This window comes from Zeus faber (assembly GCF_960531495.2).
Source record: "Zeus faber genome assembly, chromosome: 1".
Classification (NCBI taxonomy): Eukaryota; Metazoa; Chordata; class Actinopteri; order Zeiformes; family Zeidae; genus Zeus; species Zeus faber.
The window spans coordinates 4,601,958-4,620,109 of NC_137193.1; the positions used below are offsets into that span (position 1 = coordinate 4,601,958).

The 18,152-nt window shown below is 41.2% G+C and overlaps 1 protein-coding gene across 3 annotated transcripts in view; it reads right to left on the bottom strand.

The window, feature by feature from the left end:
- LOC307243636 (uncharacterized protein) overlaps positions 1-18,152 on the bottom strand; it is a 228,604-nt gene that overhangs the window by 8,936 nt on the left and 201,516 nt on the right. The window contains exons 1-4 of one of the 3 annotated variants that reach the window (XM_080018511.1): positions 18,100-18,147; positions 14,817-15,203; positions 10,190-10,606; positions 7,112-9,327 (exon numbers count right to left, since the gene is read on the bottom strand). In XM_080018511.1, coding sequence (XP_079874637.1) covers positions 8,381-9,327; positions 10,190-10,606; positions 14,817-15,096 — 1,644 coding nt within the window. In that variant the 5' untranslated portion in view covers positions 15,097-15,203; positions 18,100-18,147 and the 3' untranslated portion in view covers positions 7,112-8,380. Of the gene's footprint in view, positions 1-7,111; positions 9,328-10,189; positions 10,607-14,816; positions 15,204-18,099; positions 18,148-18,152 lie in introns of those variants that run through there. The other 2 variants (XM_080018510.1, XM_080018512.1) reach the window with 2 other exon arrangements.

The window sequence follows — 18,152 nt, forward strand, 5'->3', positions numbered from 1 at the left end:
TGCACCTCTGACCTTCTCGTCACTGGAGTCTATAAACATCATCACAGCCCTGCATTGGCCACCTTGAACTCTTCCACCACTGATGAGGGGCAGCTCGAGCTGCCCAGAACTGATGTATACCCCTACTGACGTGAAGCATGGTGTGATTCCGAGCCATCTGCGGAGGTGTTTGTTCACCCGCTTCTCAACTCATTCCACTGATATCATGGGCACTCCATAAATTATCAGTAGCCACATGAGTCTGGGTAGCAACCCATGCTGGAAGAGCCAGGCCTTGAACTTTCCCGGTAGGCCTGATCCCTCGATCTTTCTCATCCAATCGTCAGCCTGCTTCTCTGTCTTTGATACACTGCCTCTGTCAGTGAGAGAGGCATTGTACCACTTCCCTAAGAACTTTATAGGATTGTCCTCTATTGTTGGGATAATCTCCCCTTGGACTTGAAGGTGGAACCTGCTGGTAACTCTGCCATGCTGGATCACTAAGCTTCTTGACTTCTGTAGCTTGAACTTCATTCTCGCCCATGTTGCCATGTCGTCAAGCGCTTTTAGGAGCCACCTTGCTTGTACATAGGATGCTGTTGTTATTGTTAGGTCATCCATAAAGCCTCTTATTGGAGGTTGGCGGGTGCCAGACTCCATCATCGGCCCTCTGGATTCCCTCCCCGCTGCTGTTATAAGCAGGTTCATTCCCATGATGGACAGGATGGGGGAGATGATGCAACCCCTTACCATTCCCTTTTCCAAGTCCTGCCACTCGGTTGTGAAATGGGCAGCTTTGAACCGTAACTTGAATCCTCCAAAGTGGTTGGTGATCACTCCTCTGATGTGATTGGGGATATGGTAGTGCTCCATTGCTGTGGTGATGAGGTTGTTGGGGATTGATCCATATGCATTGGCCAGGTCGAGCCAGACTACTGTCAGGTTGCCTTCGCTCTTCTTGGCCTCGCGGATTAGCTGGTTGAGGAAACCTGTGTGTTCCAGGCACCCAGAGAAGTCAGGGACTGCTGTGTCGATTTACTTGTTTTTAACCATGTAGTTGGTCATCCTTTTGGCAAGAACAGAGAAGAAGATCTTGGCTTTGACACTCAGGAGAGAAATTGTAAGGAACTGGCCAATTTCGGCGGAGTCAAGTTCTTTTGGTACGAAGCAGCCCTCGGCTCTTTTCCAGGATGATACAATGATGCCTTTGGTCCACATCCGCCGCAAAAGTTTCCATAATTAATATTATTATCTCGTCTTCGATATCACAATCCAAATTGTATCCATAAGGTTAACTACTTTTAAGGAGCATGTACCGGTCTTCGTCCTGCCCTCTTAAGGGGACAAGTCAACTGGACATATTGTAAAATATATCATTTTATTGAATCTGAGCACACTTTTTATTTAAATTAATATAACACATAAGCAGCACTCCAGCTGAGCTCTGGCTCCAGCGGCTCAGGCTTCTTTTCAAGATACAGAACACAGTTTATTTTCAGATAACATTATATTAAGCATATGTAACAGAGATCACATTTATGTCGGGAAATATTACCCACAATGTTATGGGAAAATCGTGAACCTGATTGTGATTTCAAGGTTCAAAATCAATCTCTCATTTAAATCGATTCACGGACTCGAGACACTCCTATGAACCAATCATTGCCCTTCAGAGTAAAACACAGCAGCATCTCTCTTGTCTCTTTTCACTGCAACCTGGCTTCCAGATTTATAGAATTATTACTTTAAAAAGTAACAGCAGCAGTTAAACTGTATTTCACAATGTCACATTTTACAATTGATCCGCGGGTGACAGGCTACAATCCGTTACATCACTTATATATATAGATCGATAGATGGATGGATGGATAGATAGATAGTTATTTTTTTTAGTGCTGTATGTTTCATAGGATTTACCTTTTTATTTACATTTACATTTAGTCATTTAGCAGACGCTTTTATCCAAAGCGACTTACAATTGTTCAAACACCGACGGACGCAGCCATCAGGAGCTAAGTGTCTTGCTCAAGGACACTACAGCATGCTAGCAGGAGGAGCCTGGGATTGAACCAGCAACCTTTAGATCACTAGACCACCAGCTCTACCGCCTGAGCTACCATCCCCCTTTATAGTTATTTACATTTTTATTTGATTTTATTCAAATGTATTTTCTTCTCTGCTCAGCACATTCTCTGGAGTTTGCCAGAAATTGTTTCCCTCCATGCAGTACAGCACAATATGAATGTGAGAAATAAATGTTTGGAATCTTTGACAAATCCCTGATGACACCAAGTCTCAGAAAACAATACATGGTATTATATACACACAGCTACGTCATCAGAGTGCTGCGTCAGGGCTACGAGCTCTGACGCCAAAGAAAAGGAACTGAACAATCCTAAATTGTTATTGTGTCACATTAAAAACACATTATCCCTGCACACATTGTAAATAATGTGCAGTCTCCCCACTCTCAGGCTGTATCTCCCACTCCCACTAGCAAAGCCACAACGGCTATCACTGCCAAGCAGTGGATCTCCGTAAGAGGGAAGGAGTGAAGTTGGAGTAAGAACGGTGAACCACCTCAAAGTGACATGAGCTAAGTGAAAGTTGCACATGTTGATGATGGAGAGGTGTTGCTGGAGAGAAATTAGCCTATTTGCTCAACCAAATAACCCCAGCACCAAGTTTACAAACATAGTATGCAACAGACAAATCCCTTTATTAACAGACAAATCCTGTAATTCATCTCCATAAGATTGCAACACAGTGACATAAACCATCTCCCTCAGTTAAAGTAATCCAGAAAACCCAACATAGAGCAGGTGTTTCAAAGCAACAAAAACGTTCTCGCGTCTAATGGCTGGGCAAGCTTGGCCTCATGCCACGATCCAAAAACAACAATAACCACAACAGCCCAGAAAGGCCAGGGTGTGACCCTGAGGAGAAAATAAATAAGATAAAATAAATGGCATAACTCAAATAGTAAACGTTTGTTTGTGCCAGCTGGAGTTATAAGGGAAAAAAATAAACTATGTGACCATCTTATTCTTAGAATTTTAGGAAGTCCTGTGTATCCACGACACAAGCAGATCAATAAACCATCAACATTCAAATTAATGTGCTGCCATTAGTAAACTCAAAATCAGCCAAAACCAATATCTCTAATGTGGCCAAAAAAACATTACCGGAGGCTCCACATGACTTCCCCAATACGTTAAGCAACTAGAGAGGGTAAGGACAAAAAAAATAAATAATGTGATTCACATACCAAAACATTTTAAAATTTAGCGTTCAATACTATTTTCCTAATTTATTTATATAATCTTTACTTAAACCCTTAATTGTACAACTAAAAACTGCAAACAACAAGCAATAAGATCTCAGCAGTCATCAAGCGAACAGAACATTTAACATTTGATAACTATCCATTATCTCATGGTCAATTTGTGTCATGTAACTTCTAAAAAAATCATGAATGAATTATGTGTTAAGCTTACTATTAGCCAGGGAGTATTCAACTATAAGTCACATCAAAGGGAAAATGTATAGGTTATTTGGCATTTCCAATCAAGTTAATAGCTTTACTTAAAATTGATATATGACAATAACATAGCCAGCATTCAAACTGAGAAGATTAACTAAAACTTAGTCCCAGTTGGAGCAGAAAAACATTCAGACATGCAGTCATTCAGTTTGATGTTTTGTCTAATGCAGTGTGATCACCGAATGCGGGTCCAGAGGAGCATAGTTGGTTAGGGTCTTCAAATGTGCGTTTGCTGTACTTGGAGGCAAAACACTTCATGTTTGTTGGTGGAGAGGAGGAGCAGCAGAAGTCAATGCTTGCATTTAATTTCACACACCAGAACTTTATTCATTGTTCAGAAATGTCCCAAGTTATTCAGCCTGATGTTGGCCAAGCTGGATCTCTGTACACAAGGTCTTCACAGACCTTCTCGGAGTAGAGTGTCTACCAGCAGAATACCAGCAGGATAGGAATGTCCTTTGGGCCTTGGGTGCTTAATGTGTTTGTTGCAGACATTGTCAGAAGATAAAAGGAGAGGTCGCCCACAGTAACAGGCAGTGGAATAAAGATATAACCCCTCCAGGGTTCTCTGACAACAATCTCTCTAAGTGATAACACAGTTATCATTCACTCAACTTCTGAACATTGCTTCAACAACTATGAACATTTAGAAGAATGTCATATTTAAAAACAAATCAAATTGATTCTGGTTCTACAGTGCACTCTATAATATCTGACAATAATTTAACGATGGCGCTCAATATGAGGTATAGAGCTTAATTCAATCAAGGTCTTTCCATTTATATGCTTGCATGCATTTAGTTTCACAATAGTTCCAATTGAGCCTATTAAATAATAATATTTGCAATCAGGAAAACACGAATAGCATTAATATCAATAATTTACAAGGACCTTTAAATGCTGGACATGTTATGGCCTTACTTAATTGCAGAGCAATTTTTTTGATCATTCCTGTTGGCAATTCTTCAGGTTTCCCCAATCAGACACAGTCATATCTACACTGGTCAAAAGTCAAACTGCAGCCCAGTGGATTCCTGTTCAAATGCTTAAAAGCTGCGTAAATAAAACACTGAATAGACGGGTTGGTTAATATCTATCAATACACAGTTACGAAATTCATCAATTCACATGGTATTTTCAAATTAAAACTTAAAATTTGACATGCTTAAATTAAAAGCCATTGAAACGGCAGACGAATTTCACATTTATTTTAATGTTTACATTTTTAGTAAACGAACGTACACATTCCGTTACCTCTAGTGTACAAAACAAAACAATTATCCCTCTTTGTTAACCTAATTGCTAAGTTTAATACTGTATATCAACAGCTAGCACATTCAATGTCAAGTCGAGATCACTTAAACAATTACCAGCGTTACCGAAAAAGTAACCGGTAAGGATTTGAACACACAAACACTACTGTATATCACACCAAAACTGACAATTCACTTGTGCAATATTACTATTTAATGTATAATGTATAATCTATACTGTTTACTTATGTATCGTATCCTCAAATTTAGAATTACCAATTTACTTATGCTTCATGCTATTGTGCCAATCCATTACTGCTGTAACACTGCAAACTACCGCACTTTGGGAAAGACGAAGGATTATCTTATCTCAACCAGCAGATCACTTTGACACAAGAACACAAAACAATAAACTCAAAAAGAGAAAATAAATAACTCAAACTTTATAAACTAAAACCAAATGCATTTCTGCTGCTGTTATGCATCATATCTGCTCTCCGTTAATTGATCAATTTAGTTTGATCAATTTGGACTGCTTTGCAATAAAATCTATTAACAAAGCAAAAACTGCAGTTCTGAAAAAAAACACTCATCATACTTATCACCTTCACCAAAGTTGCACGATTGAACCAACACTTTTCTCCAGCAACTTAATATCTGCTACAACTCAACACACTACTATGATCGATATCACAATCATCTTTCTGAACACAATCCAACAGTTCAAACTGTTCAATATCCATTCATACTACCTTAGTATAGACTACTGCTATTCACTGGCACTTAAATTCAATTTGATTTTCATTAAGTCTGCTAAACACCACTAGTTAATCATTGTCACAAAAGGGAACCATTTAACTATTAGTTAAATCATTCAGTCCTGCAGCTTCCTCTGCTGGACTGATATCTTGCTAACATGACGTTAACTCTCTTTGCTCCAAGTTCTATCCTAAACAAAGAATCCCAAATGTATCATGTGCTAACTTTCCCACTTTCATTATTTCACATCATCTTCTATAATCCTTTGTCTATCAACTAACTTGACAGCTCTCTCTCACCTTGCTATACTTTTGTCAAACTAATTTAAAGCCCTGCAATATCCTTTCCAGCAATCCCACAAGATATTTTCGATTATAATGATACTGTTTCACCAGGGACCCAGGTTTGAAGCTAGTTTGTTATGTACAACACACATCTCGCGTTTATTGACACACACACACACACACACACACACACTTCGCTCTTTTCATCTAGATTTGTATCAGCCAGGTAGCTAGTATACCCCAAGACACTAATAAAATTGCTCCCAACTAATTTCATCTATGCGTTCCAAAGTGATCTATTGGCCAGGCAGTCACAAGCCCCAGACACCAATAAGATAACCCAGGAATAATGTGAAGTTTATCACTGCAAAAAGAGTAAAAACAAAAGCCAACCACACAATGGACCTTTGAACTCTGTGCTCTCCCTAACTATTCAAAACTTACTAAAACTAGTTGGAAGGTAAGCAGCACAACTGGACTGTCTACCAGTACCAAAAAAAAAAAATCCAATACACATTTCAAATATATCTATAGATAGATATATCTATATGTATATTATTCATTTTATAAGTATTTTTTTTTTAATCAGAGGAGTGTTGTCTATTTCCAAACCTGTGTCCGGATGTTTCTCACCTACCCTCAACACTTTGCTTCAGAGGGAACAAGAATACTATTCTGCTTTCTCGCCCTCAATGCTTTGATTCAGAGGAGTCAAGAGTAATATTTATACCCATAGTTTACTAATTATGTATTCAATAATGTCGACTTTTTCATTGACTAACACAATCAAAATCAAAAAAACACAAACATAAAACACAATCTCTCTTGATCGATGCCAATTTGACCACTTCATTCATTGCCTCCAGACGGACATATCCACTGCCCTTCCTAGCCTGAGCAGCACGCAGCTGGCGACACATCTGTCTGGGGGGGGATTTCTCTAAGGGGGCGGGCAATTTTTAAGTTTACGCAACGCTATTTCCTTCAATCTTCCCTGATCTGCACAATATCTAAGTTCACTCAAAGCTTAGATAGCAAATTCCTCACCATTATTTTGTTCGGGATTGTGTGTTGTCTCTGCTGGATCTGCTGTTACATCCAGACGACTCCTTCTCGGACGTCTTACGGTCGGTCCCTGACTGCAGTTGTGCACACAACCTGGACATCAAGAGGTCCAAAATTGCTAAGCAGAGAGTCTAATCCTAGTTGCCAGATTGTTGGAGAATTCTACAAGAAACAAAGAGAGTATTATAGATATTTATTCAGCAGAATAAAGAGAAAGCTACAGATGTACTTCAAAACATTAATCTGATCACTCTAGCTTCACATTTGAAGGAGCCAGTTTATATACAGAGAAAAGGTTGGCTTACTCTGACACTAGCCATGTGATTCGCTGTTGCATTCAGTAACAATTGAGAACTGTTTTAACAAAGAAAAACAACACGATCGGTGCTGGGAAGGCAAACATTTAGTGTTCACACAAATGGTCCTTTTACGAGCTAGAAAAACAGAAATAACGACTAAAACAGTTGTGCCAGTTGAGTGCAGGAATATAAGATCCCCTGATAAAGAGGAGCTGGAATATCCCAAAACAAAACATATTCCCCATAGCATTTAGACATCACTTGGGTGTAAAGCAATATTTTTCATGAGCATTGATCATCTGCATTTTCTCTCACTGTAGATTTTGAGAGGATCAGTGATGGAAAAATAACTCATAACAGAGAGACCCTGAACCCCTCAACATCCCATTCTGCATTTTACACGTCAGAAAACTGTGATTAACCTAATTTGTAATGAAAATCTAAAAACGCGACTAAAATATATAATGCTATAATGACAGCTTACAGTTTTAGATCAAACGCTGTTTTGGGAAAAATCACCTGGCGTAAAAGGTGTTTCCAGGGAGACTGAACTCATGCCAAGTGGACACGCCCCCAGCATCTTAGAGCAGAGTATTTACTGCCTTTTTTTTTTTCACGATTTTGAAACCTAATTTTATATACTTGGCAATTCTTTCTTAATCATTGAAATTTGGCTGGGTGGTTGATATCACCCATTTTTTGTGACGTGACAAACTCAGAACACAATTTATTTTCACTTTACAGGTATTTAAACACTCAATGTGAAGTAATGCAGAAAAGAAAAAATAACATTGAGCATTAAACGCATTAGGTCAATTCGCTGGATGCAATTAAATTTCCCTGGAGTTGTAGATGTCATAGTTGTCAGCATATTAGGATACATACATACATACATACATAATGCATTACATAAGAATACTTAAAAGATTACAAAAAGCCTTTGAAATGGACTACAGTGTTTGCATTTTGCATCTCACCACTGTTGACAGACTGTAAAACTGCAACTCCAAGTCCTACACCTCTGAAATGAGAGTAGGAAGCTTCTCTACTAGCGTGTGGCCAATTCTGAAGTAGTATTGTTACTCCTAGTAAACATTTCAATGCAATTCCTAGCAGAGATTCTCAGATATGTGAGAACAGGCCCTGATCTACTGTGGAGACCCAAGCACTTGACTTAAGTTTGGATACGACGTCCCTTCATGTAAGATGAGGAAACAATTTATTGCCAGTGTGAATACGTTGATGTCTTTTGAGATGACTACTTCTTTTAAACATCTTCCCACACTGGTCACAGTGGTACGGTTTATAACCTGTATGAATACTCTGGTGTCTTTTGAGATAACTACTTGTATTAAACATCTTCCCACACTGGTCACAGTGGAACTGTTTATTACCTGTATGAATGCTCTGATGTATTTTGAGACTACCGCTTGTACTAAACATCTTTCCACACTGGTCACAGTGGTACGGTTTCTTCCCGGTATGACTACACTGATGTTTTTTGAGATAACCATTTGTAGTAAACATCTTCCCACACAGGTTACAGTGGTACAGTTTCTCTCCAGTATGAATACTCTGATGTATTTTGAGATGACCTCTTGTACTAAACCTCTTCCCACACTGGTCACAGCGGTGCGGTTTGTCACCTGTGTGAACACGTTGATGTGCCTTAAGAGTTTCTGATTGACTGAATCTGTTCCCACACAGTTCACAGCGGTACAGTTTCTCTCCAGTATGAATACGCTGATGTCTATAGAGATGACCCGAGTTAAGGAAACTTTTGTCACACTGGTTACAGTGGTACGGTTTATCACCCGTGTGAATACGTTCATGTGCCTTAAGAGTTTCTGATTGATTGAATCTCTTCCCACATATTTTACAGCAGTACAATTTATTGCTTGTATGGATACGCTGATGTCTATTGAGATGACCCAAGTTAAGGAAACTTTTGTTGCACTGGTTACAACAATGCCTTGGTGTGTCCTTCTGTTTCCTGGTGGTTCCAGAGGTTCCTGTTGGCTGAGAGGCTGCAGAGGGGAGGAGACTCTCTGCTCTGATCTCTCCACTTCTCAGCTGTCTGACGTCAAGCTCGCTGTGACTCCTCTTAATGTACTTTGGACAGGAAAACCCATGAGTCTTCACTGCTGGAAGAACAGAGGGAGAGAAAGAAAAGAGAGTAGATTACAAAGGAAGGTAGGTCATGGCAGAAAGATGGTCGACTGTTCTTGTGCCGTACCACCGTGCTGTGCTGGGACCTGTGAACCTGCTTTGTTTTGCCAACTGAGCCGAGCAAAAGTACCTGTGCTGATTTTAGCTCTTAGTTGGCCTCGTATCAAGTGACCAAAGAGGTTCCTGTACACTAGGGGTGCTCAGGAGGAGAGAAGGTCCTCATATTACTCCATCATCCAGCTGTAAACTGCTTAAGAACAAAGCAAGTAGGAGGCATGTTGGGGGGGTGGGGGGGGCACACATCTACAACCTCATAAAAGCCTGGAGGGAGGAGATTCCAGTACCTTGGTGACAACAGTGGTTGAGATAGATAAGTTAGGGCCGGAGATCCCAAAATTCTAATTGTGACAGACATCTCTCGCGGTGCAACAGTCAGCCCAAGAAGGGTGTGGTTGGGTGGAGGAAGGTGTGGTATCTAGGGTACCACTTGGGCCCACGGCTGGAAAACACAGTGGCAGCTGTGGCCTGTCCAAGGCCCAAGACAACAAAGAAGGTGGTGAGGTTCTTGGCAAAGTCCAGCTTCTACAGACGGTGTGAAGGGGCAGTTGCAGTAGAAAGCAGAGGTAAACCTCTTTCTATACCACAAGGTTTTAATAAACACTCAATGATTTGAACAAACTATAAATGTCAATAAAGTTTGATTAGCATTGTGAATATCTGTAGTGCTCGTATAATTTTGCTTGTTTTTGTTAAGAGAGGAATCAACAATTGATGAAGTTATTACCTGTTGACATTCATCTGGTCAATATCTTGGTAGGATAAAAAATAAAAACTTACCTGACTGAGGTTGTCTGGTCTCCTTCCAATCTTCATCACTGTCTTCAGTGTCAGTTTGAGAAGAGTGTGAAGAGAAGAGCTGCTCAGCACCAGCTGGTTCTAAAGCAGCAGCTGGATCTGAGCTACTGGCTGCTTCTGACACTCCACAGTCCTCTCCATCAGCTTCTGTTTCCATCTGTTCAGTTGAGGTGCAGGCAACAGGTTCTGCCTCTCTCTTCACCTCAGTTTGGTTTTGATCAAGCTGGGACCACTGAGCGCACTCTACATCATGTTCAGTCTTGACAGGGAACTCCTCCTCTTCCTTTTTAATGTGTGGGGGCCCTAGCCCCTCCTGGACCAGACTGGGGCTCCACTCCTGCTGCTCAGGGGGAAGCTCCTCTTTACAGACAGAGAGCTGCTGGAGCTCTGGAGGCAACACTGACAAACAGACACAGAAAGATGAGTGAAACAGACCTGCCAACCTTGGGAAAAGATTTTGAGTACTACAATTGTGTAACATGGAATCTCGGGACCTGACCTGCTGATTCCGATTTTGGCCGATTCTGATTTTCATTCAATTGGATGTTCATAATAAAACATTGACTATTAAATAACATTGACATTGTCTTACAATAATTTTGAGTTCATATCTGTGATCAGATTAATACATTTTCTTAATTCTTCATTTGGTCTCATTGGGTTTATCATCTGTACATCAATAACAAATACATTGTGTGATCTAATCACGCTCACCTGACAGGACAGCTGCACATACTCACTTCCACGGCAATTTTCAGTTACCACAATAGTGAGATTGCTGATTTGGACACTGTGTATTTATTATTGTTCACTATTCAGTATGGAACAATAATAGAACATGAAACTGTCCCCGAGTTCCAATACATTTAATTACAACATGGAACTGAGTTGCAATAAAATGTCACCAAGTTGGACACAACATGTTTACTAACATGGAAATGTTCAGTTCAAACTTCAAATCCAAGTCTCTTTCACTTTAAAGTGCAAATATACCTTTCTATTATATTTATATGGTATTTGCATTCCAAAATAAATTGCAATCATTGCAACAAAAAATTAATAACAATAAATTTCTCTTCTGACTCTCGTTCACTGGAAGTCCTCCTTCTCTCACATTGCATTAAACCAACAATCAAATGGAACGACTGGTTTAACTGAGTGACTCGTCCAGAACCAAGTCTCTAAAAAGAGTCAAACTTTTCATCACAATCGGAGTCTTGTCAGGTGATGGAATATTTATCCAATAAATAGCTGTCATTTTCTTTCTCTCCTTTTTGAGCATCAACTATGCAACTACGTCACACGAGGTTCGTATTGGGTTTAATATTGGAGCATTTTATGAGTACATGAGCACAGTATCGTGGGTGCACAGAATCAGAAAATATAGACATTTTCAGCTCAGTTTTCGGCTTTTCAGCTTGATCGGCCGGTCACAGTTGTGACCGTGGATCGTGTGACCAATGGATCGGCAGTTTTTCAAGCTGAAAAGTGACCAATCCATCAGTGCATCTCTATATCCAACGTTTTATATGTTAACATTACAGTCTAGTTTTTAAGCTCATTACTCCCCCACTTCCCATTTTACCTCAGCAATGCAGCGTCGGTGGATAATAAAGTACCACTGAAGCTCAGTGCACTGAGTATCAGTGGATGTTGAGTGAGATATATATACTGTGGGGCAAAAAAGTATTTAGTCAGCCACCAATTGTGCAAGTTCTCCCACTTAAAAAGATGAGAGAGGCCTGTAATTTTCATCATAGGTACACTTCGACTATGAGAGACAGAATGGGGGGAAAGAATCCAGGAAATCACATTGTAGGATTTTTAATGAATGAATTGGTAAATTCCTCGGTAAAATAAGTATTTGGTCACCTACAAACAAGCAAGATTTCTGGCTTTCACAGACCTGTAACTTTTTCTTTAAGAGGCTCCTCTGTCTTCCACTCGTTACCTGTATTAATGGCACCTGTTTGAACTCGTTGTCAGTATAAAAGACACCTGTCCACAACCTCAAACAGTCACACTCCAAACTCCACTATGGCCAAGACCAAAGAGCTGTCAAAGGACACCAGAAACAAAATTGTAGACCTGCACCAGGCTGGGAAGACTGAATCTGCAATAGGTAAGCAGCTTGTTGTGAAGAAATCAACTGTGGGAGCAATTATTAGAAAATGGAAGACATGCAAGACCACTGATAATCTCCCTCGATCTGGGGCTCCACGCAAGATCTCACCCCGTGGTGTCAAAATGATCACAAGAACGGTGAGCAAACATCCCAGAACCACACGGGGGGACCTAGTGAATGACCTGCAGAGAGCTGGGACCAAAGTAACAAAGGCTTCCATCAGTAACACACTACGCCGCCAGGGACTCAAATCCTGCAGTGCCAGACGTGTCCCCCTGCTTAAGCCAGTACATGTCCAGACCCGTCTGAAGTTTGCTAGAGAGCATTTGGATGATCCAGAAGAGGATTGGGAGAATGTCATATGGTCAGATGAAACCAAAACTAGAACTTTTTGGTAAAAACTCAACTTGTCGTGTTTGGAGGAGAAAGAAAGCTGAGTTGCATCAAAAGAACACCATACCTACTGTGAAGCATGGGGGTGGAAACATCATGCTTTGGGGCTGTTTTTCTGCAAAGGGACCAGGAGGACTGATCCGTGTAAAGGAAAGAATGAATGGGGCCATGTATCGTGAGATTTTGAGTGAAAACCTCCTTCCATCAGCAAGGGCATTGAAGATGAAACGTGGCTGGGTCTTTCAGCATGACAATGATCCCAAACACACCGCCCGGGCAACGAAGGAGTGGCTTCGTAAGAAGCATTTCAAGGTCCTGGAGTGGCCTAGCCAGTCTCCAGATCTCAACCCCATAGAAAATCTTTGGAGGGAGTTGAAAGTCCGTGTTGCCCAGCGACAGCCCCAAAACATCACTGCTCTAGAGGAGATCTGCATGGAGGAATGGGCCAAAATACCAGCAACAGTATTTGAAAACCTTGTGAAGACTTACAGAAAACGTTTGACCTCTGTCATTGCAAACAAAGGGTATATAACAAAGTATTGAGATTAACTTTTGTTATTGACCAAATACTTATTTTCCACCATAATTTGCAAATAAATTCTTTAAAAATCAGACAATGTGATTTTCTGGATTTTTTTTTCTCATTTTGTCTCTCATAGTTGAAGTGAACCTATGATGAAAATAACAGGCCTCTCTCATCTTTTTAAGTGGGAGAACTTGCACAATTGGTGGCTGACTAAATACTTTTTTGCCCCACTGTGTGTGTGTGTGTGTGTGTGTGTGTGTGTATATATATATATATGTGTGTGTGTGTATATATATATATGTGTGTGTGTGTATATATATATATATACACACACACTTTGAATTTAGTTTCTTAATCATTTAATGAAATCAAAATGCCGAAAAATTCCAATTTAAATATGATCACAGTTTACAATAATATGATACATGAAATTTTAATAATAATAATTACCTTGACTTACAATTAACTACAATGAAAATTGTCATAATTTGAAGGTGAGATTCAAGACAGCTTCCTGTTTATTACATATTGGAAAGTAGAAAAGGTAGAGCCTCTGCAAATACCACCTATGTTTCCATTTTATTTCTAGGAAAAACAAACAAATCAATCAATCAATCCATCCATCACCAGCGATGGGATGCCCTTGATCAGTGCACCAAAAAAGTGTGCTTTTTCTTTTAGATCTAGGTCATTTTAAGTCTCCTTTATGGAACGAAACAAGTGGAACGGCATGGAACAAATCAGTGTGTAATGGGGATACTCTACATGCGTCATGTGTAGAAAATAATAAAAGTGTCTACTAGTCGTGCCCCGTTCCTCCGTGCCCCGTCACCATATGGTTTTAGTTGTTTTATTTACAGGAACTGGGCACGGCAATCGGGGCACACGGAAAACCAAGCTCACATTTGTGTCCGGACGATTCACATATAAAAATATATTTATGATTCCCCTTATAAATAATTCCAATTGTTATCCCCGTGCATTTTGTAAGCGTCTATCTGTTGAATCCTGTTATTATAATGCACACAAACATTAAGTGAACAGCCACCTTGCGAGCCCTTCTCCGTGACCCGGCATCTAAGGTTCACAGTTATACAAGTGTATTTATTATAATTGAATGAAGCCAAAAAACGCTATGCACAACCGTGCGTAATGGGACTATTTTCTGTCATTGCCCCCACCGGCAACGACGATACAGTGATGAACGTCAATAAAATCGTGTATGGTGATATTTGGGCGGGGCCCAAGCCTGGCCACGACACATTAATAGCACTGACATCTTGCTGAAGTGTCCCACTGATGAAGGAAGAGGTTGCAACTTGCGCTGTTTCATACCAGGTAATATATAGTAATAATTTAATATAACTGTATATATATATATATATATATGACATTTCATACAAAAATCTAAAATTTTCCCCGTGCTTTCAGACTGCGGAGTGTACATAGCAATAAGATGGGGTCCATTGAGGAAAGACATTGTTTATATGGCTCCATATTTATTTTTAAGTGCCATATGATAGATATGATATAAGCCTTTTAAGATATATTAGAAGGGTCCAGACCTGCTCTGCTCAGCTGGACTCCAGGTCTCAGGATGGAAGCCAGCACTCTGTACAGCCTCCGGATCTCCTGCTCCGAGCGCCTCCGTCTGCTCTCCCAGTTCACCACAGAGCGTTCAAACTCTCTGTAAACGTCTCCTCCTGCCGCTATCACCTTGTCGCTCAGCGCGTCTCTCACTTCTTCTCCCACCTTCACCTTGTCGCACAGGAACAGAAGCTCTCCCACCGCCGCAGATATTCGCTCTCGTACCGAAAAGGTGAAGAGTTGGAGCCGCTCTGCCATTGTTGTTGTCGTCGTGGCGCTTCTGGTCACGTGTCGTGGAGGCGGCGGGAAAGTGAGCGGTGTGATCTACCTCTGCGTCAGAGCGCTGCTGGGAGCTTCTCCTTGTTCTAGAATGAGAAGAAAATGTAAATGTTTATTTTATATTAGGAAGTTTATTATAGCCTACTACAGCCTCCTCTCCTCCCATGACAAGCAGACTCCACAGACTGTGCTGTGATATGTTTGTATTGATAACACACTAAGTATTTCACAAATTAGAATTTTTCAGTGCTGACACGTGCAAATTACGTTTTTATGTAGATTTTATTTCTATATGAAAAAAAAGGGCAAAACGACAGTGGGGGCAGTGGCCAAGCAATGTAATCTGTGTACGCCCAAACACTAACACTGATAACCGCTGCAACCCTAATTGATGTTATTCAAACATGAATATGTCAATATTCAATATTCATGTCAAATGAGGTGATCCATTCGGATAAGTGAATGTTTATTTCTTTAATTTTACCCCTTTATGTTTATTTTCAATTGAATGTGAAAACATTTTTTATATATATATATATATATATATATATATATATACATACACACACACATATACACACACACACACACACACACACCTCACAAAAAGTTATGGATATTTGGCTTTCGGGTGAAATTTATGGAAAATATAAAGAGTTCAAGCTACGGTGATATATCATGAAAGTAGGGCATTTAAGTAGAAGCGTGCAATGGTGATTTCCTCATCTCAAACTATTTATTGAAACAAAAGCCAACAACAGTGGTGGGTTTACCACAACAACAAATGTCAATGTCTCAATAACTTGTCATGTGGCCTCGAGCATCAGTTACAGCTTGACAACGACGTCTCATGCTGTTCACAAGTCGACTTATTGTCTGCTGAGGCCTGGCCCCCCACTCTTCTTGAAGGGGGCCCTCAGGTCATTGAGGTTCTTGGGTACAGAGTTAGGAGCCTCTACACGGCCACTCAGCTGATCCCAGAGGTTTTCTACGGGATTCAGGTCTGGAGAAAGTGCAGGCCACTCCATTTGAGGTGCCCCAGTCTCCAGCAGCCGTTCCCTAATGACACCACCTCCATGAGCTGGAGCATTGTCGTCCATGAAGATGAAATGAGGCCTGTGTTGTTCATGCAGGGGCACAATGACTGGATGAATGATGTCATTCAGGTAGTATGGGCTTGTCACTGTATCATTCACAAGGTGTAGGGTAGTTCTGTATTGACCAGACACACCTGCCCACACTGTAACACCACCACCACCAAAGGCTCGTCTGGTGACAACAGTGGCTGATGCGTAGCGCTCTCCTTGACGTCTCATCATTTCTGCTCAACGTGAATGGACTTTCATCAGAGAACAGCACTGAGGCCCCTGGTCCCTCGTCCAGCGTCAACGCTCCCTGGCCCCTGCAAGACCATGATGCCTGTGCCTGGTGGTGTGGTCAGGTGCCCTTGCAGGTGGTCTAGCACGCAGACCACGCTGATGTAAACGGTTTTGAATGGTCTGACGTGACACTTGGTGCCTCTCACCTCCCTTAAATGTGCCTGGAGTTGAGTGGCATCATCATGCGGTTCCTCAGGGCACTGTTCACAATGAAGCGCTCATCAGTGTGGGATGTGGCCAAAGGACGTCCACTTCTATGTCTTTCTGTGACTCTTCCAGTCTCTGTATCTCTGTTGCAACCTGCTGATGACACTCTGTAACACTCTAAGCTCAGTGGCCACTTCCCTCTGACAACATCCTGTTTGAAGCCTCGCAATGGCGAGGTACTGTTGATCAGTTGTTCGGTGTTGTCTTGGTCTCATGATGTCAAAATGTGAACAGCACGATGAACAGGACTGTTTAAATCCCAATTCTAATTGAACCAGGAAGTGTATTGGTCGATTCATGGAGCAAACACCTGTTGTGAATTTTGCTGTTCAGCTCCTTGTTAGAGAACAGCAAGTTGTGCAAAAAGTACTGAAACATTGAACAGTTGGACATGTGCATTCAAAAGTTTAGAGAAGGTCAAATTAAGTTCACCCTTTAAAGGTTATAGTGCATTTTAGGTTCATCCTGAGATTTCACCCGAAAGCCGCATATCCCTAACTTTTTATGAGTTGTGTGTGTGTGTGTGTATATATATATATATATATATATATATATATATATATATATATATATATATATACACACACACACACACACACACACGTTGGTTGAAGGTGACATAATGTAAACGTGTAAAGTGCACTCCACTGAAAGAAAAGCCATAAAATCCGAATTAGAGCAATAAAAATAAAATAAAATCAGTGATCAAGACTGAGCTGAGCTCAGAGCGCCGCTGTCTGGCTGCGGGACTCCCCACTCTGTGGCGTATTGCACTGCTGCCTCACAGCAAGAAGGTCCTGGTTCGATTCCCGCCCGGGGCGCTGTTGGCACCGTGCTCCGGTGGGTTATCTCCCAAATAGGAGCCTTTCTGTGTGGAGTTTGCATGTTCTCCCCGTGCTCACATGGGGTTTCCTCCACCTCACGTCAGTAAGGACCCCCACCAAAAACAAGCACATATCATCACCTGGTCCCCGGGCGTGTCCACGTACGCTGCCCACTGCTCCTGGCTGTGCCCCCGGAGGAAGGACAAGCCAGGATGGTTAAATGCAGAGGAACCATTTCACCGGCCACAATCCAAAGAGTGTGTGTGTGTGTGTGTGTAGTGTAGTGTAGTGTAGTGTGCTGTGCTGTGTGGCGATTAAAGATTCTTCATCTTCTCCCGTGCCCCCTGCTCGGTCTCCCTCTGCAGGACAGGTCGGGGCTCCGGGGCGGCCCGCTAGCATGCAGCTAATGCTAACGGAAGCAATATAGCGCTGCTTGTTGTGTGGAAATGAAATGAAAAAGCCAAACGATCAACAAGTGAATGAAGCTTTTGTAAACGTGTGTAAGCGTCTGAACGTTGGTAGAGATCAAAACAAACAAGGCTTGGGAGGCGTTTACATTCTCCAACTCTTACGACTCGTTGCTCCGCTCGTTGTTTTCATTGGGACTTGTGCAAAGCGGGGTCCC